The 20,186-nt window shown below is 48.2% G+C and overlaps 1 protein-coding gene across 1 annotated transcript in view; it reads left to right on the top strand.

The window, feature by feature from the left end:
• Positions 1 to 16,307, top strand: part of ANKRD31 (ankyrin repeat domain 31) — a 97,768-nt gene extending 81,461 nt beyond the window's left edge. The window contains exons 4-5 of the mRNA XM_040341365.1: positions 11,885 to 11,981; positions 15,641 to 16,307. Of these exons, the coding sequence (XP_040197299.1) occupies positions 11,885 to 11,981; positions 15,641 to 15,909 (366 nt within the window). The 3' untranslated portion in view covers positions 15,910 to 16,307. The remainder of the gene's footprint in view (positions 1 to 11,884; positions 11,982 to 15,640) is intronic.
• The last annotated feature ends 3,879 nt before the right edge of the window (positions 16,308 to 20,186 follow it).

The following is a 20,186-nucleotide window of genomic DNA, read 5'->3' on the forward strand; positions in this document are numbered from 1 at the left end:
TCTAGGATGACTAATATGTATTGGTGCCCCCTTGCCGACTTTACCAGGGGTCCCACAAGATCCATAGCGATCCGCTCGAATGGGACCTCAATAATTGGCAAGGGTACTAGAGGGTTTCTATAGTGGGGCACTAGGGCAGTTAACTGGCAAATGGGACAAGACAATATCTTTTAACCTTGGCCTTCACCCCTGGCCAGTAAAACCGGTCGGTTATCCTAGCCTCTGTTTTCTCCGCCCCCAGGTGTCCTCCCAGTGCGTCGTTGTGGGCTACATCAAGGAGCATCCGCCTATACGGTTGGGGAACCAGCAACTGCTCTACAGTTTCCCCTCGGCTCTCAGCCACTGGATATACCAAGTCCCCCTTCAACGCAAAATGAGGAAACCTCTGATCTGAACCTGGCATTTGTGAGACCCCATCAATAACAGAAACCTGCTCTCGAGCGTTTAACAAGGTAGGATCCTGTAATTGGGCGGTGCCAAATGCACCTCTGGATACATCCAGGTCTGGATGCACTGGCCTTCAGGATGTTTCCCTTTCATCCTCCTCAACCGGGGAGAGCTCCTCATCATCCTCCCCCAGCATAACTTTTAATTGGAAGACTCTCCCCCCCCCCCTCAAAGATCAACTCAGTTTTGCGACCGGGAACAGTGGCATTATCATCCAAATTAGCATTCTCTGAAATTTCATTATTAGTGACGGGTATCTCCATATCAGTAGGGTGTGCTGTGGAGGTTTCAGGTCCGGACCCATCAGACCCTGTCCCTTCCAGGCCCAGTGTTCCCAGTTCTCCTTGCAGCCCCATCTGTACCTGGTTCCATAGTTCAAGAAATAGTGGACAGTCTCGCCCCACTATGATGTCATGTTTTAAACTTTTTACCACCCCAACCTCCTTTGTAACTGAGATATGGCCATAGGAAACAGTCACCGGGACCAGGGGGTATTCCCTGGTGTCCCCATGGATACACACTACCCGTAAAGTCTTATTTACTGGGCCAAGTCTCCCGACCGCCCTGGCATGTACAAGTGTTACCATGCTACCGGAGTCCAGTAGAGCCCTGGCAGGAAGGTGGTTCACCCACACTTCACACTTGAACCGTCCTGCAGTAAGATCAAGATGAGTGGCACACACTCTTTGCACATAGAATGAGCTTCTCCGACCAGTCCTGCAGTCCATAGGCTCCTCCTGCAGTGGGCATTGTGCCCGGGTATGCCCCCAGGACAGATATCGCCTACACTGTAGGTCCCCCATTCTTGGGACAGGCGCCAACCTTTGTGTTTCTGTGGAAGCTGACGCATGTTTGCATGTTCCAATGTCTGGCAGGGCTTCTCTCCTAGGTACTGTGGCTGGTCTGGTTGGCCTTGGTGTGGGTTCCCGACGCTTGGCAGGCCCAAGCTGGTCCTCTACCACGGTATACCTTTTGACCAACTCAACCAGTTGGTCAGCAGTTACAGGTTCTCTGTGACTTACCCAGCACAGTAGGTCATCTGGTAGGGACCGCAGGTTCCAGTCCATCACCACCCGTTCCACCATTTATGGACCGGACAACTTTTCTGGCTGCAGCCAGTTTTTGACCAGCTGTACCAGTTTGTGCATTTGGGACCTGGGTGGTCTGTCAGGTGTCTACCGCCAGGGATGCACCCTCTGAGCCCAGATGGCTGTGGTCACCCCCAGGCTGGGCCAGGATCTCTGCCTTCAACCGCTCATATTCGCTGATGTGCTCAGATGGAAGGTCAAAATAGGCCTTTTGCGGGTCACCGGTGAGGAAAGGGGAAATAATGCCAGCCCATTGGTCACGGGGCCACCCCTCTCTCTCTGCTATCCTTTCAAAGGTAGTGAGAAAGGCCTCTACATCTTTGCTGGGTGTTGGTTTTTGTAAGAAATGGTTTGCTCTCACAGACACTTGGTTACCAGCAGAAACGACCATTTGCTCTTGTCCCTGAGCCAGCTGCTGTGGTCTCCTGCTCGGTCGTAAACTGAGCAGCTAGCAGCCGTGTGTTTTCCTGCTGTGCAGCTATAGCCTGTGCCAGGGCCCGCTGCTGCTGAGCCATCGCTTCCTCATGGCGTCGGTTTGCCTCTGCTGAAGCTTGCTGCTGGGTCACAGTGGCTTGTGCCAAAGCCTTGATGACCTCCTCCATGCCTTTGCCTGCTGCTTGCAATGTCTGAGCTGACTTCACCCAATTAAGCGAGGCTAGTGCATGATTCATAAAGCACTTACCTCGCAAATTTCCCCGTCGGCTCCTAACTCCCCCCGGCGGAATGCAAATTCCGCGGCTAGGGGGAGTGTACAATTTAAATCAGGCGCGTTCCCGTGCCGATTTAACTGCGCATGCGCCGCCGGCGAAAAAGCCCAGTGCGCATGCTCCAAATGACGTCGCTAGGACGTCATTGTTTTCGGCGGCTAGGTTACTTACGGCCATCCGTATTCCCGACGTACTTGCGTAAACGACGTAACAAATTTAAAACTCGGCGCGGGAACGTAGCCCATACTTAACATTAGCTACCCCTCATATTAGCAGGGGTAGCTCTCCGCCGGAAAAAGCCGAACGCAAACGACGTTGAAAAAGAGCGACGGGCGGGCGTACGGACGTGAATCGGCGGTTCTCCTCATTTGCATATGCAACGTTTAAAAAAAAGCGACGACACCTAGCGGCCGGCGGGAGATTACAGCCTAAGATTCGACTGGTGTAAGTCACTTACACCAGTCGGATCTAAGGGAGATCTATGCGGAACTGATTCTTATGAATCAGTCGCATAGCTCCGACCGTGGGATCTCACAGATCCGACCGTCGGCTCTCACAGATACGACGGCGGATCAGGAGATCCACCGTCGTATCTCTTGATGAATCTGGCCCTGTCTCTTTAAGTGTCAGTTTTTAGTTTTTAAATGTTTTTTTTGCGGCTGCAAATGCACGTTGACAGCATCCAAGACACCAGTTGTAAAGTTTGGGGATTATTGCTTCATTGTGCATAAACCGTTTAAAAAACGGCTTTTATTTACAAACAAACCAAAAATAAGGCTTCACTCAGCATACAGGGAAAACTTTAAAACAAAGTCCGCTTAGCTTCAGCATAAAATAAAGTCCACTTGTCTTTAGCACAAAAATAAGTTAAAGAAAAAGCACATACAGTTTGTTTGTACCTCCAGCACCACTTCCTGTTTTATGAGCTGTTCTCTGGAGGTGTTAACCCCCTGTATGCTGACTCCCAGTGGTCAGGGGCGGAGGCTCTTTCCCCCCCGAATAGCACTTTAGACTGAGCCTCTGAAATTCCAGGCCCCAAACGACTATCAAGACAGAGGACTGCGAGCCAGTCCTCTCTGGATTAATTATTTCGCCGGGAACCCCTCACCCATTTTGGATGACCCCCTGACTATAGGCTCCTGAGATGTGAATTCCGGTTCTGGAGAAAGAGAGGTGGGGGGAGGGGACAAAGAAAAATGGAGAGAAAGAAGAAGGGATAGAACGAACAAGAAAGATGGAGAGAGAGAAAAGGGGAAGAAAGGAGAACAGAGAGCAAACGGTAGGGTAAAAAATATTTGAAAAATGTTATTGGGGGGGTGACTCCATATTTTACCGCACCAGGTGACACCAACCCTAGTGACGCCACTGCCCCTGAACACTTTCACAGCTCTCTTTAAAGGGACCACAACCCAAACATTGGTGCTGTATAGCGTTTAGCAGCATTTACAAGCTGTTATGTGCATTTGGCATTTCAAATGCCTCTGAACATCCATCTGAACCCATTTTTTTTTGCGTTCCAAAAAATTCTTCTAAACCCAACTGCCTAGAAACAACTATAAACGACCCTGTGTACATGTACTGATAAGATAACACAGAGGAGAGTTCAGGGGCAGCTGAAGAAAATGCCCAACTACTCCTTAACATCCCAGAGCATAGTATACTAGCTCATTATGTAATACTCACCTGGGATTAAAGCCCCTGCTGCGGTGCCCAACACAGCACCGGCGGCCAACATGTCGTCCCGCATTTACTTCGGGGATCGCGGCTTCCGCGATGCGATTGGCCGGAGCCGCAATGACGTCACTCCCATGAATGCGTACAATCCGCCAGTCACGGCATGACCTCCTTTACAAACGGAACAATCGACATTGTTAAAGTGCGCCTGCGCCGTTGTGTATGGCGCATGCATCGTAGAGCACAAGTCTCTAGCACAAGTCTCTAGTGTAAATATCTCCTAAACCCTGTAGGTTTAGGAGATATTTCTAGCACCTACAGGTAAGCCTTAATCTAGGCTTACCTGTAGGTAAAAGTGGTCTGTAAGGGTTTACAACCACTTCAAGGCCCCATACACACTATCAGATTTTCTGTAGATTTTTGTCTTCAGATTTACCAAAACCATGTAGTGCAAGGGCCTGCCTGATTGCATACAAATTGAAACTCTTAAGCCTTGTACACACGGCCGTTTCTCCCAATGGGAAAACCGCGAGGAGAGCTTTTAGCCGGGAATCCCGGCCGTGTGTATGCTCCTTGCAGTTTTTCCAAGAGGAAAACTGCCCAAAAACCTACGGACAAAAAAAGAGAACCAGCTCTCTTTTTTTTTTCCTGCCGGTAAAATGGCGGACTTTTGCCCAGCGGTTTTTGGCAGTTTTCCTATGGGCCTAACTGGCCATGTGTAGGGGGAAAGACTGACCAAGCAGGTTCTTGGCTTTCTCCTCGGGATTTCCGACAAAACTTTTCCCGTTTGGAAATCCCGCACATGTGTACAGGGCATAATGGTTTGACCGCATAATATAATATATGGTTTTGGTAAATCTGAAGACAAAACTCTGCAGAAAATCTAATAGTGTGTATGAGGTTTAAGACCCAGGTAAAAGACTGCAGCAGGTGGGCAGGCAGGGTTTGCTTTTCCTCCCCAAAAACAACAAATGCATTGTGCATGTAAATGAATCACAACTCAACTGTCAGTTTGTGTAACTTACCTCTTTTAGCTATACAGTATATAGCAGGTTTCTGTCTGTGATGTCGCTCCTCGTCTTGTGTAAATTTCAGAGTTCTCTGACTTCCTGTTTCCTTCCTTTTCAAGTTCTAATACTACATGTCCCATGATCATTTGAGCCTCTAACTCTTCCAGTTCTGAGAGTTGATGTGGGTGGGTCCTAGAATTACTAGAATTACTGTGGGTGTTTCTGGGCCTCCGTTTGTGAGGTGAAAGGTGTATTTGTGTCATACCTCCTCCTGTGTCATTCCGGTCCATGCCAAAGAAGAATGGCTTATTGCAAGACTACAGATGACTGGCTATGGGAGGTTATTATGAAGGTGTTTCCTTCATATGTAAATTAATCACTTCACAGAGAGCAGGGCTGTGGGAGGGCAGGACCTAGTCAGAATTCAGTCCTGCCCAGTTAAATATGCTATTTGTGATCTAATCAAACCTGCCCAACAGCAGCACAGCTAGCTTTCAGAGCAGGTTGTGTATGTGTGTATGTGAAGGTTTCCTTCTTGAATAATGCTGTGATCTGTGAGGTGGGACTTGGAAGGTATGGACTCGTTCTGTAGGTGTGATTGGGTGGTACATACAGGGCACCGGACTATGGATTCCACTTTTTTTTTTTTTTTTCGAAGCATGTAATTAGAGCCAGATGCTCTAATAGGCTTCAAAAAATGGTGGGCTAGAGGCACAGATTCCACCCAGTTGTGTGATGATAGTGAATTAATATACACTATTTTCACACAAAGCCATGAAGGAAACCACTGGAGGAGCGGTTACCGGAGCCGCTGTCGGCACCCCACCATCTGTCACCTAGATGGGGTCCCCCTGCTATGCTGTAGGACACTTGGAGCCGCTGCCTGCAGTGGAACCCGTTGATTGCACTGGGAGACCTGATGTTTCTTGGCCTTGCAGGGCACAGGAGAGGTTGCTGCTGTAAAGCAGATGCAGGAGAGGTTACCACAACAGCTGCACTCACTCCACCACAATGCTTAAGGAAGGTGCCTCTCCTACCTGGGTTAGCCCAGCCATACCTGCATCATCTGAGACGATTACAAACTTAACCCTTTACCTGAAGCAAGTTTTTTGCTTAACAGCACTAATATAACATTGTCCTTATAGAAGCTTTTCATAAAAACTATCAAATTGCTCTATTTTGTACAATGTCAGTGAAAGGTATGGATAAAAATAAATATCTGTCAATATTAAGATGGGGTGGGGGGGTATATTGGGACTTTAACCACTTGCTTACTGGGCACATATACTCCCCTCCTGCCCAGGTGAAATTTCAGCTTCGGGCACTGCGTCGCTTTAACTGACAATTGCGCAGTTGTGCGACGTGGCTCTCAAACAAAATTGACGTCCTTTTTCCCCACAAGTAGAGCTTTCTTTTGGTGGTATTTGATCACCTCTGCGGTTTTTATTTTTTGCGCTATAAACAAAAAAGAGCGACAATTTTGAAAAAAAATACAATATTTTTTACTTGTTGCTTTAATAAATAGCCCAATTAAAAAAAAAAAAAAAAAAATTCTCAGTCTAGGCCGATACGTATTCTTCTACATATTTTTGGTAAAAAAAAAAAAATCGCAATAAGCGACTGGTTTGCGCAAAAGTTATAGCGCCTACAAAATAGGGGACAGAATTTTTTTTTTTTTTTTTTACTAGTAATGGCGGCGATCTGCGATTTTTATTGGGACTGCGACATTATGGCGGACACATCGGACACTTCTCTTTTTTTTTTTTTTTTTTTTTTTTTTTTTTTTCAGGAGGGTGGCGGGCGAGCCCGGGGCAGCGACAACTCTGTCCAGCACGGACAGTGGTCAGATAGGGACCGAGGGGAAAAGCCTGTGCCCCTTACTCTAGGGAGGAGTGCTTTAGAGACTAAGATTAAGTCTATGCGGGACATCGAATGGTGCAAGGCCGAGAAGCAGGAATATGCCCTGTCCGTGGGGTGACCATATCTCCACGTATCAACAAGGTTGAAATCCGCGAGGAGCCTCGCGAATCTCGTGAAGCGCGACCCCACAGACGCGGCCTGATCCCCGACCATCCTATCCAGGGAGGGGTCTAGTACATTGTTAAAGTCACCCAGCCAGATCGCCGGTGTATCAGGGTGTAGGGCCATAAAGTCAAATCCTGAAACCAATATAGTGGACTGAAACGGGGGTGGGACGTAGAACGCCATAAGGAGGAACAGGTCTCCGAACAGTTTAGCTTTTAAAAAGACATACCTGCCCTGCGCGTCTATCACTGAATCCTGGAGTTCAAAATGCGCCGTTTTGGCAATTAATATAGTTACCCCTCTGGAGTGTGTGGTGTGGACTGAGTGGAACGCCCAGCCCACCCACGGTCGCCTAAGCGTCCTCTGGGCCAAGCCCTCTGCATGCGTCTCCACAAGGACCACAACATCCGCCCTCAACTTTTTAAGCATTGCAAATACTGCTGAGCGCTTAATTGAATCCCTCATCCCACGGACATTCCAAGTTAACAACTTTAGCGTGGCCATGGGACGAACCAGGGAAGATATAAAACTCCAGGATACAGACGGCCCTTACCTGCATACCACATTACCCCATGATTACACAGAAACACATCACCATACGCCAATAATTGCACATTAACAACTGTTACCCAGAACATTCGTATCCCCCCTCCCTGCCTTGCACTGTCCCCAACTGGTGCGGGCTTGAACCCTCAACTGCCAACGTGGCAAAAGCAGCACCCAATGCATAGTGGAAAAAGATTTAACTAGCCAGGATATACATAGGGAGCAGGGGTGTATTTAGGTTTTGTGCCACCCTAGGCCTGGTGAAACTCACGCACCCCCTACTTTTATATATGACGCACCCCTTCCTTTTTAAGACCCGCCCTATCATTTTCATGGGAGGAGTACAAGGTGGGATGAGCACAGGGGGACAGGGTGGGATGAGCACAGGGGGACAGGGTGGGATGAGCACAGGGGGACAGGGTGGGATGAGCACAGGGGACAGGGTGGGATGAGCACAGGGGGACAGAGCATCTTTTAATTTGGGGGGAGAGGGTGGTATGGGGATATGTGCCGAGGAGTGATTTGATTTTTTGCCGCCCCCCGCAAAGTGCCGCCCTAGTGCCGCTTGTCGGCCTAGGCCATAATACATCACTGATAGGGAGACCACCAGCACAGCCCCGGATTGCGACCAATCAGACCATCCAGGATGGGACCGTGCGGCGGCAGCCCCCCAGGCTTGAAGAGGGGTTGCTGCAAGTGGGGCGGAATTCCACTGTGTGCTTAAGCACAATGTGGGACCTTGCTCGCTGTCCGTTGCGAGTCCCTGAGTAGTATGCTTCCCTCCGCCGGAGAAGGGAGTGTGTAACATAGGATCGGCTATACCTCCATCAATTAGCAAAAGGCGGAAAAAGTTTTAGGTAACACAGGCAATGGATGAAAAAATCCAGTGGTCAAAAGAAAAGTAAATAAAACAAAGCAAGCGGTCATCCCCCATATTCAGATCGATGGGCAATCTGTCCCCCCAGTAAAGGATCCAGTCATGCGAGCAATAAAAGATCACAGCCCCCCGCATACCGCAGCCCCCGGAGGGGGTCACAAGCTGCAGGGGTGTCCTGGGCGCCCCGGGGCTCCGGTTGTTAGAGAGCAATGTCAGGATGCAGTTCGGAGCCCCCGGCACCACATAAGGGGGGGGTGAGCTTCAGGCTGGGGTCAGACAGGAGACAGGGGGTGTCGGGTACGGGCACCTCACAGGGGGAGGATGTGGGGAGACTCCCGGGGCATGAGGTAAGCTGGGGTTCACGAGGCCCCCACAGGGGTGGCCAAAACAGACTGTAGGGCCAGGGCGTCAATGACGGCTATGCAGCAGGAGCAAAAATAAACATGGTACTTATCTGTGCCCTTCCCGACGCTCCAGCCAGGCCAAAACCTCCTCCGGGTCCTCAAAGAAGTGAGCACGATCCTCTCCTTCCACACATAAACGGTCCGGGAACAGCATGGCATATTTCACATGTTTGATCCGCAGACGCCGCTTGGCCTCCATGAAGGTCTTCCGTCTGCGCTGGACCTCAGCCGAGAAATCCGGAAAAGCGGCCACCATCTTGTTGTCAAAGGGAATATTACCCCTCTCTCTGCTTAGCCGGAGGATAGCATCTCTGTCCCTGTAGTTCAGGAACTTTGCTATGAACGTGCGGGGGGGTGCCCCGGGTGGCGGCGGCCTGCCTGACATGCGATGGGCATGCTCCACAGCGAACATAGGGGAGAAGGACTCTCTTCCATATGTGTCCCGGAGCAGTTTTTCCAAAAAGTCTTGTGAGTCTCTCCCCTCCACCCCCTCAGGAAGGCCGACAAACCTCAAGTTACACCTGCGGCTTCTGTTCTCGAGGTCGTCCTGCTTCTGTAGGAGCTGGTTGATCTGCAGCTGCATGGCCTCCGAGGATTGCTGGAGAGGGGGGAGGGAGTCCTCCACAGCACCCAGTCTCACCTCTGCCTCGGACACCCTCTCTCTCAGCCTCTGCATGTCTTGGCGCACCAGGGAGATATCCACCTTCACCTCCTCTCTTTGCTGTAAAGGGTGGTCTGGCAAGCTGCCACAGCTTCTCGGCAGGAGGTAATAGCCAGAAGCACCTTGGCTATGTCCGCGCCAACCGCTGCTTCCTCTGTCCTCGTGGCGCCGCCATCTTGCGCCGGGGGGTCTTTCTCCTGGCGGAGATACTGGTCTATTTTAGGGCCAGCCGACTTAGTCGCCTTCGGTGGAGCCATGACCACTGGGTTGTCCGGGGTCTGCTGGAGGTTTTCAGCGAGAAAATTCTCGGGTGGAATCGCAGGATAAGGCAGCAAGGATAAACGGCCGGCGGAGCTCAGCAGACTAGCGTCCTATCCCATGCCGCTCCAGGCCACGCCCCACATCGGACACTTTTGAAACATTTTTGGCACCATTCACATTTATACTGCGATTAGTGCTATAAATATGCACTAATTACTGTATAAATGTGACTGGCATTGAATGGGTTGACACTAGGGGGTGAGGAAGGGGTTAAATGTGTACCCTGAATAGTGTTCTAACTGTGTGGGAAGGGCACTGACTGGGGGAGGTGACCGATCTGTGTCCCTATGTACAAGGGACACAGATCAGTCTCCCCTCTCCCTGACAGGACGCTGTCTCTGTGTGAGCCGGCAATGAGAGATGATCTCATATGTTTACATTTGAGATCATCTCTCATTGGCCGCACAGATTGCATACCAAACGGCCACTCCGTTTGGCCGTTCACGGCGATCTGTGATTGGCTGTGTCCAAGGGACACGGCCAGCACAGAATTTCCCCGCTGTATGCCCGGGAGCACGCCCGGGGAACGAGGGAAGGGGAGGACGTCAAATGACGTCCTCCTGGATTTTCAGGTCCGCGCTGAAGCTGTCATTCGGCTATAGCGTGGGCCTCAAGTAGTTAAATTAGGTAATAGGTCAATTACCTCCATCCCTAATAATAATTATATAATAAAGGAGAGAGCAGGACTTTAAATGAGGCATGTGCGGGGAACAAATTACAATGGGTTGGGAGAAAATAATATATCTGGAATAGGTTATAGGTTAATTATTTTAATACTTTCACATAATGCATTGTACATGACTATATTGCATTATTAAAGAAATTTGGTAAACATATACACTTCACAGACTTGGTTGGGGAAAAGGTTATTTTCGGCAGTGACCCAAGTGTACAAACAGAAAGTACAATGAAATATATTGCAGTAAATACATATTGAAGCATGAAGACGGTAGCTCTACGCGTTTCGCAACTAATGGTCGCTCGTCAGGAGCAGGCATGCATTGCATTTTATATCTGTAACATAAGCACATTCCAGGTTGATCCAGGGCATACATCATTTGAAGGGCCGAGGACAATTCAAGGTCCCAGATGGTACTCACCAGGTAGCCAAGTGCTGCCGGCACTGGAGTGAAGCCCCAACCAGTCCCCATGTGCTGGAACAACCCCTACCGGGGACTGTGGCAGGACGCTATAGGACAACAAGCCCCCAAACAGGACGCACCCAGGTTGCACAGGCATCAAGCAAAGGTGATGTATGGACAGAAGTCAGTGAATGGTGATGACTGTAAATAAAAGAAGGCATAAACTAGATGTGGATGGCAATGGGGGAAGGAGAACTTTAAACTAAGGCTGGAAAGTGGAGACAATGGGGATAGATGAACGTGCTGAGTGGGGGAAACAAAAGAGGTACCTGAGAAGTCCAAGTGTGTTGCATGTGAGTCTGTGGCACAAAGCCAAATGCCTGCAGCAAACGTGGGTAACGCCCTTATCTAGGGACCGCTGTCCAAAGTTTCCCGCCAATGTCACGCACACGAGGGGGAGGAGAGGGGAGTTCCCATGTGTTGTTCCAGCACATGGGGACTGGTTGGGGCTTCACTCCAGTGCCGGCAGCACTTGGCTACCTGGTAAGTACCATCTGGGACCTTGAAGTGTTCTTGGCCCTTCAAATGATGTCTGCCATGGATCAACCTGGAATGTGCTTATGTCGTTACAGATATAAAATGCAATGCATGCCTGCTCCTGACGAGCGACCATTAGTCGCGAAACGCATAGAGCTACCATCTACATGCTTCAATATGTATGTACTGCAATATATTTCATTGTACTTTCTGTTTGTACACTTGGGTCACTGCCGAAAATAACCTTTTCCCCAACCAAGTCTGTAAAGTGTAAATGTTTACCAAATTTCTTTAATAATGCAATATAGTCATGTACGATGCATTATGTGAAAGTATTAAAATAATTAACTTATAACCTATTCCAGATATATTATTTTCCCCCAACCCATTGTAATTTGTTCCCCGCACATGCTTCATTTAAAGTCCCGCTCTCTCCTTCTTTATTAAATATCTGTCAAGTTACAAACATTTGAAATTTTTTTATTACTGTTTTTTGTTTTTGCAGGTCACATACTGTGGAAAAAAGCTATTAAGTTTTATGTCACAGGAGGACTTTACACCAAAGGAATTAAATCATCCATGTCTACAAACCCAAACAGCATGTAAGTAGTAAATGAAGTCACATTGCACAGGTTTGATATTTGAAGTATTTGGAAGAATTGAAGCTGATTTAGGATTAGCATATATTGTTTAGATAACAGTAAAAAATAATGTGTAATAAATAAATAATACAACAAATACAAGATGATAATAAATACAAGAGCACAGCTCCCAAATGTCCCTGATTTGGAGCAATGTCCCTCTGTCCCTCTTTCCTCCTCACGTGTCCCTCATTTTGGTCTGATCTATATAGTAGTATATAAAATGCAATATTTATCTTTCAAAAAGTGTCCCCTGGTGCTAAATCTTGCATCCAATTTTTAAATGTCTGCATTTGTAAATGTTAAAGGCCAATATACAGGATTAGTAGTGGTAAAAAAAGCACTTGTTGGTTTAACTAATCATTTTTTTGTATAATTCTCCTTTAAGGGGACATGGCAGAGATCCTATGCCTACATATATTTGCTAATAGGTGTACTCATTCCCATCTCAAAAAAATGGGAGGTACTGTATGCAAGAGGCTGTGTAACTTCATTGGGTTTCTCAGCCTCCACATGTCCACCAGGGCAAATTCCCTCATCAGGCGGCCCAGTCTGGTCAGTCTGGATCCCCCTGTTGTTACCTCGGGACGCGCTGGTCGATCCATATAAGGATCCATAGTCATGTTAAAATCCCCCATCCACATCGCCGGTACCGTCGGGTATCTGGCCATAAATGCCAGGCCCGTGGTGACGACCTCTGAGCAGTACAGAGGGTAGATATAGCAGGCAATCAGTAATATAGGCATTCCGTCAATACGGGCATGTAGGAACAGATACCTCCCCTGCTGGTCAGACTCCAAAGACACTAGTTCAAATGGAGTGGCCTTGGACACCAATAACGAAACTCCCCTAGAAAAGCTAGTATGAGTGCTGTGGTACGCCCAACCTATCCAAGGGCGCTTTAGTGCAGACTGCAAGTGACCTGTAACGTGTGTCTCAGTCAAGGCCATTATATTGGCCCTTTGAGATTTAAGATAGGCCAGGGCAGCTGTGCGCTTAATTTTATTTCTCACGCCTCGCACATTCCAAGTCAGGACTTTAACTGAGGTCATGGGGTCAAATCTACTCGGCCGGGCCATCAGGGTGACAAACCGGTAAAACATAAGCATCTTTCCCTTTTAAAACAGCACTGTTACTTGCACCTTCATATACAGTTGTTCCTGTTACAATACTTTTTGTGCTGTAGAGATGTATCAACCATATAGGGTCACAACGGTGGCCCTGCAAACTTACATCCCCCTCCAAGCCCATCACCTCCCCAACCTGGTATGAGCATTGGCTTCCCAAAAAATACAACCAATTTTAGAAAAAAAAACGTCCAGTAGTATAGAAACCTGACTGGAGGCACATATCTTTTGTTCTGTGTAGATCAAAACATGACAAACACAGTCAGTCCCGTAGGGGCGATTGTTCACTGAGCTGCACATGGAGCTAAAGCGGGAACAAGGAACCATTCCCACGAGATTTTAAAGGACTCGCTCCTCCTGCTGTTCAACTTATATCCCACCATGTCATACCCCATTCCTGCACCAATTATAAAAAACGGTACTCACTTGCACCCAAAACCGACTCTATGCTTGTCTCCCCTTCCGATCCAACCAGGCTGCTGCTGACGCTGGTGTGTCAAAGAACTGTGCCCGGCCATCCTCTTCCACTCGCAGCCTGGCTGGAAACAGGATGGCATACTTGAGGTTCAGAACACGCAGACGGCGCTTCACATCCTGGTACTGTGATCTCTTCCTCTGCACCTCGTTGGAGAAGTCCGGGAACACAGCCACCTGGCCATTGTCCACACGCATGTTCCCCTTTTCCCTGGATAGGCGCATGATTTTATCCCTATCCCTAAAATTTAGGAATTTGGCAATAAAGGTACGAGGGGGTGCCCCTTCAGGCGGGGGTTTTGCCGGTATTCTGTGCGCTCTTTCCACTGCAAACATCGGTGAGAAAGCTTCTCTCCCATGCACTTTGATTAGAAGGTTCTCCAGGAATTCAGACGGTTCTCTGCCCTCCGCACGCTCCGGCAAACCTATAAAGCACAGATTACAGTGGCGGAGCCTGTTCTCAATTTCATCTTGGTGGGAGTGTAGCTGGTGAATTTGCCGCTGCATGGGGTTCAGTATGTCCTTTGCGGCGCTGATGCGGGCCTCCGTCTCAGACTCTCCCCCGAACCGTGGACAGATCTTGTCTCAGGAGGGATATGTCGATTTTTCACCTCATCAATTTTAGTTGTGAGGGTGCCCTGAAGTGCGGCTATAGCTTCCAGCACTTTCGCTGTCTCCGCCGCATGGCGGTCCTCCCCTTGGGCCTTGTCCGCGCCATCTTTGGCCTGCTCCGTCGTGTCGATACTTAGCGAGCTTATCCGCCGCGGCGGATGATTTCTTCGGTGGGGACATCTGCCGCTCCGGTCCCGGAGGTTCCAATCGGGTTTCTGGGTAGTTAGAAGGTCAATCTGTGACTCAGGATGGTAGATAGGATTTTCAGCAAGAGGAGCTCCTACAACCCACGTCCTACTCCATCGCTAGCCAGGCCACGCCCCACCCTTACCACTATTTTATTTGTAATAAAGCCGACCATAGACCGTTTTAATCTTGGTAGCGTAGCAATACCCCCGTAGGAGCTGCTGGTTAGATTTGGGCCTGCACGTTACCTCAACACTTGTCGTCTAGGGAAAGAAAGTCTGAAAGAACTCAAATGTCCACACAAGATGTAAAACCTCTTTCTTGTTTTATTCTTTTGCTCAAAACTCGTGAAGAAGGTAGGATGAAGGGGGAAGGGAAGGTTCAGGTACACGGTACAGATCACTGGGGAAAAACCCCTAAACTCCAAAGTCATTCACCACTCCCTCTTGAGTATTGCTCAATCGGATAGACCCCTTGAACAGTCCGGAATCCTCTGCCACAGGATGTAATATCTGAACTTCTAGCCGTACAGTTAAAGAGCCTTTAAGCCGACCCGAGGAACTGTAGGACAACTTGAGTCGTGGATCTCTCCTTAATAAGGTCACCAGGCCTATCCCGAGACATAAGCCTTCCACTTGGTCTCCTCCAGGGCAGGTCCTCCCCTGGTTTCCTTCATTAAGTGTAGCTTCCTTCACTTACCTGGACAGCTTGGGATCCCTCTTGATTCGTAGGCCCCAGTCAGCATAACTGGGCCCACTAGTAGAGATGCAGCCTCGGGCCAACGCGGCCTCGGGGTTGGAAATCATACAACACATATCTTGTGCCAGGAGGGCCACGAGGCGAAGGACCCCAAAAGTATCCCTTCCCGGCATACACAGCGGGCACCACTCCCACTGGGCTGTTCACGAGGAAAGATACTCAATGACCTATGTAACCCGTGGTTGCAGGAATGAAAATCACTCCTTTTATAGCTGGCCTAAGTAGTCTGAGACACACATCCCACCTTCTTGCATTTGCTCTGCTGACAATACTATACCTGTTCTTTTAGCAGGAAGAAACAATAGCATCCATGGCCATTTACTGATAAGATATGCTCCCAGTAACCATGAATGGCATATTCTCCTGACATTTGCATCTGGCTCCAGCAATGAAAAATAGTATTGTAGGTTTTTCCATTACCATGTGATACTTTTAAATAAAAATTATTATTTCAATTTGCAGCTGTTTCAAGTCTTCACAATCCAGTGAATACCGTACTGAATCCAGTGAATACCGTACTGAATCCAGTGAATACCGTACTGAATCCAGTGAATACCGTACTGAATCCAGTGAATACCGTACTGAATCCAGTGAAGACTGTACTGAATCCAGTGAATACTGTACAGAAAGTAAAAGACATCTTACTGTTTGATAAAAGTGATTTTTTCCCAAGCCACATTATGGATCAGATTTGGGAAGAATTTCTGAACAGTGGTAACCTGGACCTTTGAGGAAAAATCCTTAGAAAAGCAAAGTTTTTTTTTTTTTAATTGCTATTAATCTTGTTTGATCTTGTTTTCTTCTGACTCTTGTTGGACATCTTTTTAGTTTAGTGACTGGATTTCATGTAAAAAAATATTGCAGTCCCCATCACATCTGTTTATGGTATCGTTGATGGCATAGGGTCACAGCAAAATACGGCTCTGGTCTTACTATGGAAAATGTTCAGTTTGGGGCATGATAGTAGAAGTCCATTCACAGATTCCTAATTTTAGATATTATTCAAAACATGCATTTGGCTGTAGTTGTTCTTTTTTTAAGGTCACTTCGAAAATTTTCCAGAAAATGTGAACTACAGCATTATTATTTGTAATTTTCTGAAGCACTAAAATAATTAATAAAAAGAATCACAACAGAATTTAATTTGTTTCTTGGAATTTTCTTGTATAAAAAAAGTTTCCTTGGAAAATTACTTTGAAGGCTTTACAAGTTTGATAAAAAGCCAAAGGAGCTCTGCTCTGCAGGGATTACATCGTAATCAGGAGCAGCTTAAAGCGGTAGTAAACCCACATACATCAATACTATATTCATAATATTCTGAAAGGCAAATTAAGTATGAATCGAATGACCACTTTGTGTATATATAAAAATGTTAGCTTACTGCATTTGTTCTTATTAATCCAAACATTATTTCAGTATAATCGCCAGCGCCATCTTCACTGTGGTCTTCTGCGTCTAAATCTGCTCTGTATTTCCGCCCACAGAACGTCCTTCTCTCGATAATCCCACGCATGCGCACTAGTAAAGAGATATTCCAAGCCTCGTTTCGGGTTACTATGGAAACGTATGGAAAATAAATCACAGCGTGCTTCAGAAAGGAGTGACAATACCTCCGGGAGCACGCTGTGTAAGCACATTCTAAAGACACATTGAAATTGGCCGTCTGTCTGCCGTCTGTCTCTCCTGTACTATGTGACGTACAGGTCACATGGTAACCATGATGCTCTTGTGCATGAATGATGATGTAGTATCGCGGGATGTCGGGGCTGACGTCTAAAACAGGAAATGACGCAGCCCCGACATGGACACTGAATCTTTCCGGCCGGGTCTCGGCTTGCCGGAATGAAGGATGATACGGCGCATGCGCAGTATACGTAATGACTTAAGAAAATATTGATAACACGGACAGGAGGCAGGTACAGTAAAAATGACTCGTGGCAATTCATTGTTAATAAAAAAAACTACAAAATGGTATGCAAAGACAAAATTTTGGGTATACAACCGCTTTAAAGGATAATTAAAATTAGAAGACCGCACCATATAAGTCAGGTAGGCCATAAAAGTAAGGGGTACACTGTCAGCAATAGAGATTGCCTCGGGCGTGTTCGAAATCCCACGTGCCCGATCCCGCCTGGAAGCCAACACTGCCTCCGGTTAATCACAGGCAGTAAAACATTTCCTAGTTCGCAGCTGCACAGATCGGGAAATGTCTCATTGCCTGTGATTAGCTGTGTGCAGTGTCGGCTTCCTGGCGGGATCGGGCACGTGGGATTTCGAACACGCCCGAGCCCATTGTTATAGAAATGTTGAATTTCATATTTATACCAGGGGAACCATTGAAAAAATGGTTGTATATGTTGTACTGGACTGGTTATGACAGGGCCACGCTCAGACTGTATAAGCATCTCCTGTCTTGGGAACCAATTAAAGGTGTCAGGTGTTGGGGGGCGTGGCCAAGAGCGGCATGTGAGCGGACGTGTCTCACAGAGCTCCCTGGAAGCGTACGACAGTGATCCTTCTCCCGGCCGAAATACTGCTCGATTTGGGCACCGAACACCGCCTGGTAATACCGCCACACTCAGGGACCACATCGCTCCGCTCATCCGCCCGATTACCGGCATGATGACCCGCAAACAGCTCAAGGGAGACGAGCTGCAGGACTTGCAAAATGGCGCGGCGGCAGCCTGGAAAGCACGAGGGGATAAGAGAGACATCGGTAAGAACCCCCCCAAGACACCAAAAGCCCAGGGGAAGGAGGCCCCTAAGGATATGGTGTACTATACACAGAAGCTTAACAGCCTAGCAGACCGTCCCTCGGATGAGGAGCTGGATGCCACGCCAGACATCTTCCATGCACGGATGCCGGGGCCTTGCTCTGCCCAGGCCTCGCAACAGGCCTCAGCCCAAATTACACCTGAAGTTCTTGCAGGGGAGGTGGAGGAGGACGAGGGCGCAGAGCAACCCACGCTGGCTCAGATATTAAAAGCGGTTAATAAGTGTACAGCCTCGGTGCAGACTCTGCAGCAACATTTTGGGGGATTGAAGGAGGAGGTGGGGCTGATCCGCCATGACTTCCAAAAAATCAGGGAGCGCACCACGGCGGTGGAGAGCCGTGTTAGCGAGGTGGAAGATAGAATGGCCCCCCTCATTAGGGAACTGCAGGTCACGGCCAGAACAGCGATAGCTAATGAGAACCGTAACGAAGATATTGAGACCCGTTTGAGGAGGAGCAATGTCCGCATAGTGGGCCTCCCTGAAAAAACGGAGGGCCGGGACCCCACCACATTTGTGGAAGCCTGGCTGCAAGAAGTTTTTGGCAAAGATGCCTTTACACCCTTCTATTCAGTGGAGAGGGCACACAGAGTACCACCCAGACCTCTCCCCCCTGGCAACCCACCACGAACCATGCTTGCCAAACTACTCCAACTTTAAGGACAATGAAATTATTCTGAGACTGGCCAGAGAACGTCGCAACTTTCAATTCAATGGAGTGAGGGTGTCCTTCTACCCCGACTTCTCGGCGGATGTGCAGAGGCGCAGCGCCAAATTTGGAGAAGTAAAGAGGAGATTGCAACACCTGCGTGCTAACTACGCAATGCTTTACCCTGCTAAACTCCGAATTATTGCAGGCGGCAGGGCCCAGTTTTTCGAATCGGCGGCGGATGCCTCATCATGGCTGGATATGAATGAGCATCTGATTCGTCAGGCGGAGGGACCGGAGGCGGATGCGGACTGAGTTATCCTGATCTGATGGGCCGTGCAGAGTGGTGGTAAGACGGTTCGCTTTTCTGTTTCACACCTAAGTCTGTTGGGTTATATTCTGCCATCGTCCATATGGTCGCAGGACCGGGAGAAAAATATATGCAGAGGAAAAAGGGTTTTATACAGAATTTGTTTCTAACCAGGACTTGAGCGAACTATTTTTCCTCTTTCTGACTTTCCTGGTTCTACATGCGACTCGGATCGCATACGAAGTGCCCAAGGTAGCACAGGGTTGGGGCCACAGGCTGCACGTTGCGTCTGTGGCGGGAAAGGGGCACAGGTTTTGCCCAGCAGCAGAGCGCTGCATAATTGCTGTTTTTTGTTTTTTTTGGTTCTACTGATTTTTCTTTTTTTTGGATGCTACTCTCCTCTTCTCACACCCAGAAGGACTGCTACTTCAGAATCACCCCCCCCCCCGACCGCAGGACTGAGACTCCCCTGAATATGCATGATCTAAGCGGTGAGGTTTTGATAACCACTACACATTGGGGGTTTGTCTGACTGTTTGATGCTGTCGACCCATGCTCTATTACTTTTTTGTCTGTTTTGCATTATTTTTGAACTCCCAGGAGGACGCTTATTCTGCATTAGCAATATTATATGCTATGAGCCCGCTGGCAAGGGTGGGGGGAGATGGTGTTTGCTATGGCGGGTGGAGGTTTGATATGACATGTGATGCTATTTTAACTGGGACATGATGGCGGGGATTGCTGTAATTTCATGGAATGTAAGGGGACTAGGGGATCCACTTAAACAAACTATGGTATCCTCTTCCCTGAGGAAACATTTTCCAGCTATATGTGTCCTACAGGAGACTCATTTGACTCCAGATACTACGTCATGGATGGGGTTTGCTTGGGCAGGCTGGACATATCACTCCACTCACACCTCTTATTCAAGGGGTACGAGTGTATTGATACACAGGTCCCTGGACTTTCAGCTGATAGACTCTAGGATTGATCAGGAGGGGAGATATGTGTTCTTATTGAATGAGAAACTTGTATAGCGCGAGACATGCGAACTGAATCGCCTCTGGGCGCTTGTTAATCCTGTCTCCTTTGATATCAAAAGAGATGAGTTTTGATCTTTTTCCTGAAGGCTAAGTGGTTTTCCTCCAACCGAACCGAACGCTGGTTGGTAAAGCGTTCCATAGTCTGGGACCTTGGACCGCAAATCTTCTATCTCCTTTGGACTTGTAGTTGGCTTTCGGTATCTGAAGAAGATTTTGATTGGTGGATCGCAGAAC

Source organism: Rana temporaria, chromosome 1 (genome assembly GCF_905171775.1).
Source record: "Rana temporaria chromosome 1, aRanTem1.1, whole genome shotgun sequence".
NCBI lineage: Eukaryota > Metazoa > Chordata > Amphibia > Anura > Ranidae > Rana > Rana temporaria.